Raw genomic sequence first — 11,604 nt, forward strand, 5'->3', positions numbered from 1 at the left:
AAGTACGAGTGAAGTACGAGTGAAGTACGAGTGAAGTACGAGTGAAGTACGAGTGAAGTACGAATGAAGTACGAGTGAAGTACGAGTGAAGTACGAGTGAAGTACGAGTGAAGTACGAGTGAAGTACGAGTGAAGTACGAGTGAAGTACGAGTGAAGTACGAGTGAAGTACGAGTGAAGTACGAGTGAAGTACGAGTGAAGTACGAGTGAAGTACGATGAAGTACGAGTGACGTACGAGTGAAGTACGATTGAAGTACGAGTGAAGTAGGATGATGTACAAGTGAAGTACGAATAAAGTGCGATGAAGTACGAGTGAAGTACGAGTGAAGTACGAGTGAAGTACGAGTGAAGTAGAAGTGAAGTACGAGTGAAGTACGAGTGAAGTACGAGTGAAGTACGAATGAAGTGCAAGTGAAGTACGAATGAAGTACGAGTGAAGTACGAGGGAAGTACGAATGAAGTACGAATGAAGTACGAGTGAAGTAGGATGATGTACAAGTGAAGTACGAATAAAGTGCGATGAAGTACGAGTGAAGTACTAGTGAAGTACGAGTGAAGTACGAGTGAAGTACGAGTGAAGTACGAGTGAAGTACGAGTGAAGTACGAGTGAAGTAGAAGTGAAGTGCGAATGAAGTACGAGTGAAGTACGATGAAGTACGAGTGAAGTACGATGAAGTACAAGTGAAGTACGAGTGAAGTACGAGTGAAGTACGAATGAAGTACGATGAAGTACGAGTGAAGTACGAGTGAAGTACGATGAAGTACAAGTGAAGTACGATGAAGTACAAGTGAAGTACGAGTGAAGTACGAATGAAGTACGAATGAAGTACGAGTGAAGTACGAGTGAAGTACGATGAAGTACAAGTGAAGTACGAGTGAAGTACGAGTGAAGTACGATGAAGTACGATGAAGTACGATGAAGTACGATGAAGTACGATGAAGTACGAGTGAAGTACGATGAAGTACAAGTGAAGTACGAGTGAAGTACGAGTGAAGTACGAATGAAGTACGAGTGAAGTACGAGTGAAGTACGAATGAAGTACGATGAAGTACGAGTGAAGTACGAGTGAAGTACGATGAAGTACAAGTGAAGTACGATGAAGTACAAGTGAAGTACGAGTGAAGTACGAATGAAGTACGAATGAAGTACGAGTGAAGTACGAGTGAAGTACGATGAAGTACAAGTGAAGTACGAGTGAAGTACGAGTGAAGTACGATGAAGTACGATGAAGTACGATGAAGTACGATGAAGTACGATGAAGTACGATGAAGTACGATGAAGTACGATGAAGTACAAGTGAAGTACGAGTGAAGTACGATGAAGTACGATGAAGTACGAATGAAGTACGAATGAAGTACGAGTGAAGAACAAGTGAAGTACGAGTGAAGTACGAGTGAAGTACGATGAAGTACGATGAAGTACGATGAAGTACGATGAAGTACGATGAAGTACGAATGAAGTACGAGTGAAGAACAAGTGAAGTACGAGTGAAGTACGATGAAGTACGAGTGAAGTACGAGTGAAGTACGATGAAGTACGATGAAGTACGATGAAGTACGATGAAGTACGATGAAGTACGAATGAAGTACGAGTGAAGTACGAGTGAAGTACGAGTGAAGTACGAGTGAAGTACGAGTGAAGTACGAGTGAAGTAGAAGTGAAGTACGAATGAAGTACGAATGAAGTACGAGTGAAGTACGATGAAGTACGAGTGAAGTACGAGTGAAGTACGAGTGAAGTACGATGAAGTACGAATGAAGTACGATGAAGTACAAGTGAAGTACAAGTGATGTACGAGTGAAGTACGAATGAAGTACGAGTGAAGTACTAGTGAAGTACGAATGAAGTACGATGAAGTACGAATGAAGTACGATGAAGTGCGAGTGAAGTACGAGTGAAGTACGAATGAAGTACGAGTGAAGTACTAGTGAAGTACGAATGAAGTACGATGAAGTACGAATGAAGTACGATGAAGTACGATGAAGTACGATGAAGTACGATGAAGTACGAGTGAAGTACGAATGAAGTACGAGTGAAGTACGAGTGAAGTACGAGTGAAGTACGATGAAGTACGAATGAAGTACGATGAAGTACGAATGAAGTACGATGAAGTACAAGTGAAGTACGAGTGAAGTACGATGAAGTACGAGTGAAGTACGATGAAGTACGATGAAGTACGATGAAGTACGATGAAGTACGAATGAAGTACGAATGAAGTACGAGTGAAGAACAAGTGAAGTACGAGTGAAGTACGATGAAGTACGAGTGAAGTACGAGTGAAGTACGATGAAGTACGATGAAGTACGATGAAGTACGATGAAGTACGAATGAAGTACGAGTGAAGTACGAGTGAAGTACGAGTGAAGTACGAGTGAAGTACGAGTGAAGTACGAGTGAAGTAGAAGTGAAGTACGAATGAAGTACGAATGAAGTACGAGTGAAGTACGATGAAGTACGAATGAAGTACGATGAAGTACGAATGAAGTACGATGAAGTACGATGAAGTACGATGAAGTACGATGAAGTACGAGTGAAGTACGAATGAAGTACGAGTGAAGTACTAGTGAAGTACGAATGAAGTACGATGAAGTACGAATGAAGTACGATGAAGTACGATGAAGTACGATGAAGTACGATGAAGTACGAGTGAAGTACGAATGAAGTACGAATGAAGTACGAGTGAAGTACGAGTGAAGTACGATGAAGTACGAATGAAGTACGATGAAGTACGAATGAAGTACGATGAAGTACAAGTGAAGTACGAGTGAAGTACGATGAAGTACGAGTGAAGTACGATGAAGTACGATGAAGTACGATGAAGTACGATGAAGTACGAATGAAGTACGAATGAAGTACGAGTGAAGAACAAGTGAAGTACGAGTGAAGTACGATGAAGTACGAGTGAAGTACGAGTGAAGTACGATGAAGTACGATGAAGTACGATGAAGTACGATGAAGTACGATGAAGTACGAATGAAGTACGAGTGAAGTACGAGTGAAGTACGAGTGAAGTACGAGTGAAGTACGAGTGAAGTACGAGTGAAGTAGAAGTGAAGTACGAATGAAGTACGAATGAAGTACGAGTGAAGTACGATGAAGTACGAGTGAAGTACGAGTGAAGTACGAGTGAAGTACGATGAAGTACGAATGAAGTACGATGAAGTACGAGTGAAGTACGATGAAGTACGAATGAAGTACGATGAAGTACAAGTGAAGTACAAGTGATGTACGAGTGAAGTACGAATGAAGTACGAGTGAAGTACTAGTGAAGTACGAATGAAGTACGAGTGAAGTACGAATGAAGTACGAGTGAAGTACTAGTGAAGTACGAATGAAGTACGATGAAGTACGAATGAAGTACGATGAAGTACGAGTGAAGTACGAGTGAAGTACGAATGAAGTACGAGTGAAGTACGATGAAGTACGATGAAGTACGAATGAAGTACGAGTGAAGTACGAGTGAAGTACGAGTGAAGTACGAGTGAAGTACGAATGAAGTACGAGTGAAGTACGAGTGAAGTACGAGTGAAGTACGAGTGAAGTACGAGTGAAGTACGAGTGAAGTACGAGTGAAGTACGAGTGAAGTACGAGTGAAGTACGAGTGAAGTACGAGTGAAGTACGAGTGAAGTACGAGTGAAGTACGAGTGAAGTACGATGAAGTACGAGTGACGTACGAGTGAAGTACGATTGAAGTACGAGTGAAGTACGAATGAAGTACGAGTGAAGTACGAGTGAAGTACGAATGAAGTGCAAGTGAAGTACGAATGAAGTACGAATGAAGTACGAGTGAAGTAGGATGATGTACAAGTGAAGTACGAATAAAGTGCGATGAAGTACGAGTGAAGTACGAGTGAAGTACGAGTGAAGTACGAGTGAAGTAGAAGTGAAGTACGAGTGAAGTACGAGTGAAGTACGAGTGAAGTACGAATGAAGTGCAAGTGAAGTACGAATGAAGTACGAGTGAAGTACGAGGGAAGTACGAATGAAGTACGAATGAAGTACGAGTGAAGTAGGATGATGTACAAGTGAAGTACGAATAAAGTGCGATGAAGTACGAGTGAAGTACTAGTGAAGTACGAGTGAAGTACGAGTGAAGTACGAGTGAAGTACGAGTGAAGTACGAGTGAAGTACGAGTGAAGTAGAAGTGAAGTGCGAATGAAGTACGAGTGAAGTACGATGAAGTACGAGTGAAGTACGATGAAGTACGAATGAAGTACGATGAAGTACAAGTGAAGTACGATGAAGTACGAGTGAAGTACGAATGAAGTACGAGTGAAGTACGAATGAAGTACGAGTGATGTACAAGTGAAGTACGATGAAGTACGGGTGAAGTACAAGTGATGTACGAGTGAAGTACGAATGAAGTACGAGTGAAGTACTAGTGAAGTACGAATGAAGTACGATGAAGTACGATGAAGTGCGAGTGAAGTACGAGTGAAGTACGAATGAAGTACGAGTGAAGTACTAGTGAAGTACGAATGAAGTACGATGAAGTACGAATGAAGTACGATGAAGTACGAGTGAAGTACGAGTGAAGTACGAGTGAAGTACGATGAAGTACGATGAAGTACGATGAAGTACGATGAAGTACGATGAAGTACGAATGAAGTACGAGTGAAGTACGTGTGAAGTACGAATAAAGTACGATGAAGTACGAATGAAGTACGATGAAGTACGAATGAAGTACGATGAAGTACGAGTGACGTACGAGTGAAGTACGAATGAAGTACGAGTGAAGTACAAGTGAAGTACGATGAAGTACGAATGAAGTACGATGAAGTACGAATGAAGTACGATGAAGTACGAGTGAAGTACGAGTGAAGTACGAATGAAGTACGAGTGAAGTACGATGAAGTACGATGAAGTACGAATGAAGTACGAGTGAAGTACGAGTGAAGTACGAATGAAGTACGATGAAGTACAAGTGAAGTACGGGTGAAGTACGATGAAGTACGAGTGAAGTACGATTGAAGTACGAGTGAAGTACGAATGAAGTACGAGTGAAGTACGAATGAAGTACGAGTGAAGTACGAGTGAAGTACGAGTGAAGTACGAATGAAGTGCAAGTGAAGTACGAATGAAGTACGAATGAAGTACGAGTGAAGTAGGATGATGTACAAGTGAAGTACGAATAAAGTGCGATGAAGTACGAGTGAAGTACGAGTGAAGTACGAGTGAAGTACGAGTGAAGTAGAAGTGAAGTACGAATGAAGTACGAGTGAAGTACAAGTGAAGTACGATGAAGTACGAGTGAAGTACGATGAAGTACGAATGAAGTACGAATGAAGTACGATGAAGTACAAGTGAAGTACGAGTGAAGTACGATGAAGTACGAATGAAGTACAAGTGAAGTACGAGTGAAGTACGAGTGAAGTACGAATGAAGTACGAGTGAAGTACGAGTGAAGTACGAGTGAAGTACGAGTGAAGTACGAGTGAAGTACGAGTGAAGTACGAGTGAAGTACGAGTGAAGTACGAGTGAAGTACGAGTGAAGTACGAGTGAAGTACGAGTGAAGTACGAATGAAGTACGAATGAAGTACGAGTGAAGTACAAGTGAAGTACGATGAAGTACGATGAAGTACGAGTGAAGTACGATGAAGTACGAATGAAGTACGATGAAGTACGATGAAGTACAAGTGAAGTACGAGTGAAGTACGATGAAGTACGAATGAAGTACAAGTGAAGTACAAGTGAAGTACGAATGAAGTACGAGTGAAGTACGAGTGAAGTACGAATGAAGTACGATGATGTACAAGTGAAGTACAAGTGAAGTACGAGTGAAGTATGAGTGAAGTGCGAGTGATGTACGAGTGAAGTAATTATTATATAATTGTTATAAAGTTATAATGTTATATAATGTTATATTGATATAAAAATAATTTATTATAAATTGTAGCTGCAAAAACAGGTATCTAATTTAGAAAATGAACGTCGAATTTTAACTGAAAGATTAGAATCTGCACAACAGTCTGTCGGTGAATTAAGACGCAATAATCAAACTCTTGGAGATCAAAATGTAAGGTTACAGAACGAAATATCGAATAATGAAGTTGTTCGATCAGGACTTGAGGCACAATTGCGATTATCAAATTGGCCTCATGAAGAACGAACAAATAAAGAGGAAGAATTAGTGCGACAGGTTCAATCTGCACAAAGAGATCGTAGTGAGTTAAAAGGAAAAGTTGATGCTTTACACGATAAGGTATTTAAATTGAAAACATAGTTATTATTTTTTTTTTTTCTAGAAAAAAAGTCGTAAAATTCATTATCCATTCGATAATAAATCTTTTGAATTCAGGTAAAACATTTGGAGTCCGATAAACGTAATTTGGAACGTCAGTTGGCATCCATAAGACCTGGAAGTGTTCGAAGTAAGAGTTATGAACGGCCTGAGAAAGCACATGTTGAATTATTGGGTTCGTGTGCAACAATTGAAAGTTTAGAACAAGAAAATCGTGATCTTCGACTGAGAATTCGAAGATTAGAAACGCAATTAGCTGAAAAGGAAGCGGAACTCTTGCGAGTGAAGTCATTAAATATTCATTCACATTCGTCTTTGGATTTGTCCCGAAGTCGAAGTAGCGAATTAGAAAGACTTAGAGCTGCTCAGTTACAAGCAGAAAAATTGCTTGAAGCCAGAGAACAGAGTCATCGCCAACAAGTTCTCAGGCTGGAAAATCAGGTAAAATTATCGTCCCTGTTAAAATTTTCGAAGACTTCACGGAAACCTATTTAGCGAATATTTTTTTCTTTACAGATTCAATTGTTACGAGATCAACTAAATCAGGAAATTAAACGTCGTCAATTATACGTTTATCGTAGTACTCAAGCTGGTCGAGAAATGCAACAATTGCGACAAGCATTGGGCGACTCCTTAAGAACAGTATCTCAAGATCCATCTTTAGATGCTGTTTTATTGGAACATGAAGCTCGAAAATTGGATTCAACCTTAACTAGCACTGCCAGTTTACCTCCATCATTAGCCCTTCCTCCTCCACCTTCATATGATTTAAAATCTTCATCTCCATCTCATTTTAAATAATGAAGGAATTTAACAAAAACATTTCAAGATTAACGTTCGAATAATAAAGAATTTCTTTTTATTTTAATTTTCGTTTGTGATTTTGAATAATCCAAACGTGATTGTTTTCTTAAAAGAAAATAGATAAGTTACAGTTAGTATGAATAATTGATCTCATTTTTTTATACTTTTCTACCCGTTGATCTCATAAAATATACCTCTTTACAGACTTGTATTTAGTATTTAATTTTAACACGATACAATATGTAGATATTTTAAAAGTTGATTCCCTTACGAAAAAATAAAACTAACGTGATATTTGTTAAGATACGAGAGAATTTGTTTTTCACATACTGATATTACAAAAAAAGCTTATTTACATACCAAAAACATAATTTATTTAAACGAAATAATAAATTTTTTTCAGAAAATTATTATGTTTCGCAAGGGTTTCAATAATTTTTTGATAATTACCATGAATTTTTATACTTTATATTCGTACTTTTTTAAGATCATTTTATCAGATAGATTTGACAAAAAATATTTCTGTGTGAGTAATCAACGTTATACATTGATGCTTCCAACTTAATATATTTCGAAGAAATTTATTGTGTTTTTAAATATTTTCCATTTTTCTGTATTCTTGTGATTATGATATAAGACTCGATTTTAATGGAAAAAAACTGACTTCGTGAAATCCGTCCATATTTATTAAACCTATTCGACAAAAAAAACATCTAGTTATTTTAGATTAAATAAAGATCCGTGTTATTGTGCGACAAAAGAGAGTTAGACAAAGAGTTTGGAAAAGTAGATCGTCGATAGTAAAAAAAGAAAACAAAAATGCTTTGTTTCGTCTCATCTTTGAGACAAAAATGGACCATCTAACAAGAGCAGTCAACAAAAAATGCTTCAAAACTTTTACTATAATATCGGCCACGATTGAAAAATTGACACGTGATGTAAATTTTTTAGAGAAATGAGATAACGATAGAAATTTGTAAACGTAGATTGACAAAAAAAGTGGATTGTGTCTGTTCTTTATCATTGAGAATATAGACATTCAGTCCAGCTGTATTATCCGCACTTTATTCCCGATGCCGATGATAGATCCACGGATCTAAAATTTGTTTCAAATCTTATTTAATATTTGAAGAATTTAAAAATTATTAATTTTATTATTATTATCATTATTACTATCTAATTGTACATTTTTATATGTAAAAGTTATGTTTATATTTATGTGTAAATTAGAATTTCTTTTTGATAAACATTTTAAATAATGACAACAAAATTTTACTTAAAAATTATATAATTCTTTATAATTCTACTGATTTAAAATCAGATTAAATTTTTTAACTATATATATGGATATTGTGGTAAAATGTTTTATTGAAGTCAAAAAAAAGAAAATATAAACGATTAAAGTAAAATTTGTTAATGCACCGCAATGCAAAATCGCAGATAGTGCAATAGTTAAAAGAAAAAAAATTGTCGCCGTTAAAGCGTTTTAAAATATGTGGAGAGCGAGTATATATGTAACAATATTTTTTTTATTATGAATTTCTTGTTACAAAATTTTACTATAATCTACAATTAAAAAATTTACAATATTTGATCTATTAAAAAGTAACTAATTTTTAAATCAACTGTGCATGTGAAAAATCATGTTTTCCGTAACGAAGGATACTAATAAATTATATGAGCTTCCGCAAATTTATTGTTTTTTCATTTCATTGTCCCATTCATTTTATAAATAGTTTTTAATTAATAATATATTTAAAATAATCTACTATAATTTTTGTATTCTAGTGCAAAAACGAATGTCTTATTTTTAAGACATTTTATGATGTCTTAGAGTTCGACCAATAACGGAACGTCTTAGATATTTTCTTAACTATAATGAGACAAGAATGAATGTGAAGAGAAATTATTTGTTAATGACAGACTAAGATAACGGACAATGAGTGAAATGTATTTTCAAAAATTATAAAGTACTTTTTAATTGATAATATTACAATAGAATGAAAGGTAATTATAGAGTGTAACATTTTACTATAAGGTTGAAGAAAGAATGAACGATTGTTGTATAGTAAAACGTAAGCAGGAAATAAATGAAAATGAGTACGTCATTTTCGGAAAATGTTTTAGATGATTCAACAACTATACGTATATATATAAATGTACTTTATTACTCATACATGAGAGAAAAGAAACTCCACTGCGTGCTATAGTTAAAACATTCAGTGAGTCTTCTACAGTGATACGTTCTAGTTGTATATAACGTATTTATAAAATTATTATTTTATATTGTATCTCCTGCATTTTTAAATTAAATTGCAATAATCACATAAAAAATTATTGTTAATTAATTAAAAATTATACATAAAAAATACACACTGAAATTTTTACAAAAAAAAACACGTTAATACAAATTTTCAAGTATTTTTCATTATTCATTGACGGTAAGTGGAAATTTTTAATTATACCTGTGCGTATAAATAATTTATAATGTTACGTTTTTTTCTTTTTTGCGAAATATTTTGTTCCACGTGGTATAGAATTGCGCACATGTAAAATAATTGTTTTTTCAACATTAATTTTATAGATTAATTAATTATTAAAAATTTTACTATAGTAGTTATAATTTATTCAATATCTGCTAACAAATAATCTTTTTTGCAGTATAAATTAAAAGATGAATTCTCATTCAGCAGTACCAAATTCTGATGAATATATTCCACCAAATACAGTTTATGTTCCAACTACAACATATAATTCTGGACCAATAGTTGATTTTTCATTTATAAGGACAAAATTTGGTTTATTAAAAATATTACAACAGGTAATTTTTTTTTAAATAAACCTAATTTATTAATCTATTTTATAAATTATCAAGTCTAAAAATATTTAATACTGAAAAAATTCAATATTTGATTTTAATTAAAATTTAAAAAAAAATATATTATGTTAATTTAATTTTTTTTTAGTTATTCATCAGCTTTGGAGCAATTACTTTTATTTGGGGCATTTCAGGAGTACCTCATTTAATCTCACTGCCAATGTTAATTGGTTTCTTTCTTTATATAATTTTAATATCTACATTGCTGCCTGCTGTTCATGTCTTAATGTGGTTATATATACTTCATAAAGTCGAACATTTCCACAAATATCCATGGTATTCAATTGTGAGTAAAATTATAATTACAAATTAATAAAATATTAATTATTCAATTAACACTGAATAGCATTATTATTTTATAAACAATTGTTTCTTTTCAACATTTGAATTGTTTTATTTTAAATCATAAACATAGCAATTAGTTTATTTACATATGTACCATGATGATTATTATTACAATATTTAATAAGAATTTATTATTGTTATTATTAATACAAATGCAAAGATTCAGTCTTATTAATGAACTCAGTTAACACCTCTTTTACAAAATTTCGATGCTATTTATTTTTGAATTATGTTATTATTAAATATTTTCAATAAAAGTAATACAAATACTTATTACAAATTACAGGAATTGACAGTTTGTGGGGTAGGAGCTGCACTTTGCTGTTTATGTGCTTTCGCTCCTCTTTATACTTTCTTAGGCTCACTGTCTGCTTTATTGTGTTTTGCACTGGTAAGATTTTATTTAAATTTTTATATTTAATTTTAATTTTATTTTTAATATTGAAAATTTTGTAATAATTTCAGATTTTTACACTAATTACTGCTGCCCTTTTTATTTATAATTTCTATTTGGTGAATCAGAGAAAAAATATGAAACTACCACTACAAGGCTCAGAATTTGCAATGTTCAGTGCAAATCTAACGTAAATAATAAAAAAAAATAGTTTTTTTTGAGGATTGCAGTGACAAACAAAAATCTATGCAACTCAAAAGACATTCAAAGTGATGTTAAGTACTTAAAATATTTTTCTAAATGTAACGTACAAATTATTATGTCTCATTTTTTATTTAAATCAATGCTTCTATTTCTTATTGCACACAATATGAAACTGTGATATATATGTTTATGTATAAGTATATAAGTGCAAAGTTTGTATAGTATATATATTTTTAAAAGAAAAGTAATTCTGTATGAAATGAAATATTTTCACAGTTGACAAAAATTTTATTTTAAATAAAATTTTTTTTTATCAATTAGTAATTTATTATTTATTTATAATGTTTACTATTAAAATATTTATCAATGTATTAAATATATGCATTTGCATATGCATATGAATATAAAAGATACTGCCTATCATATCAGAATTGTTCCCGTTTAGATTTGCAATCATTGTTCTTCTTAACTTTTGCTTTAAAAACAATATTAAATAATTCATTAAATTGTTATAATAATATTTTCATAAATCAAAAAGAACTTATCATATTTATGTTATAAGTAAAAAAAAGAATTACTTTTTAAATATAGAAAAAATATGAGAATAAAAAGAAAAAATTTGTTCGGGGATCTTAAGTTACTTGACACGGTTTTATTCAACCAGTTGAAGAATTCCCCTGAATGATAAAATTTACTGTATTCGTCATTTAGTCATAAAACAGAGAAGATA

The 11,604-nt window shown here is 33.5% G+C and overlaps 2 protein-coding genes across 4 annotated transcripts in view; both read left to right on the forward strand.

Annotated features, from left to right (window-relative positions):
• LOC127278251 (rootletin) overlaps positions 1-8,745 on the forward strand; it is a 38,040-nt gene extending 29,295 nt beyond the window's left edge. For both annotated transcript variants that reach the window (XM_051299862.1, XM_051299863.1), the window contains 3 exons: positions 5,905-6,210; positions 6,307-6,690; positions 6,766-8,745. In XM_051299862.1, coding sequence (XP_051155819.1) covers positions 5,905-6,210; positions 6,307-6,690; positions 6,766-7,050 — 975 coding nt within the window. In that variant the 3' untranslated portion in view covers positions 7,051-8,745. The remainder of the gene's footprint in view (positions 1-5,904; positions 6,211-6,306; positions 6,691-6,765) is intronic.
• A 518-nt stretch (positions 8,746-9,263) lies between these two features.
• LOC127278253 (uncharacterized) lies at positions 9,264-11,191 on the forward strand. Of its 2 annotated transcripts, none has more exons than XM_051299866.1 (5): positions 9,264-9,494; positions 9,715-9,874; positions 10,020-10,217; positions 10,563-10,667; positions 10,742-11,191. In XM_051299866.1, the coding sequence occupies exons 2-5, from the start codon at positions 9,728-9,730 to the stop codon at positions 10,862-10,864; spliced, it is 573 nt and encodes a 190-aa protein (XP_051155823.1). In that variant the 5' UTR covers positions 9,264-9,494; positions 9,715-9,727; the 3' UTR covers positions 10,865-11,191. The 2 variants fall into 2 exon arrangements, with proteins under 2 accessions (XP_051155823.1, XP_051155824.1); XM_051299867.1 differs by lacking the exon at positions 9,264-9,494 and adding an exon at positions 9,548-9,602.
• The last annotated feature ends 413 nt before the right edge of the window (positions 11,192-11,604 follow it).

This window comes from Leptopilina boulardi, unplaced genomic scaffold, assembly GCF_019393585.1.
Source record: "Leptopilina boulardi isolate dan_hultmark-lab unplaced genomic scaffold, ZJU_Lbou_2.1 LbouV2_202, whole genome shotgun sequence".
NCBI lineage: Eukaryota > Metazoa > Arthropoda > Insecta > Hymenoptera > Figitidae > Leptopilina > Leptopilina boulardi.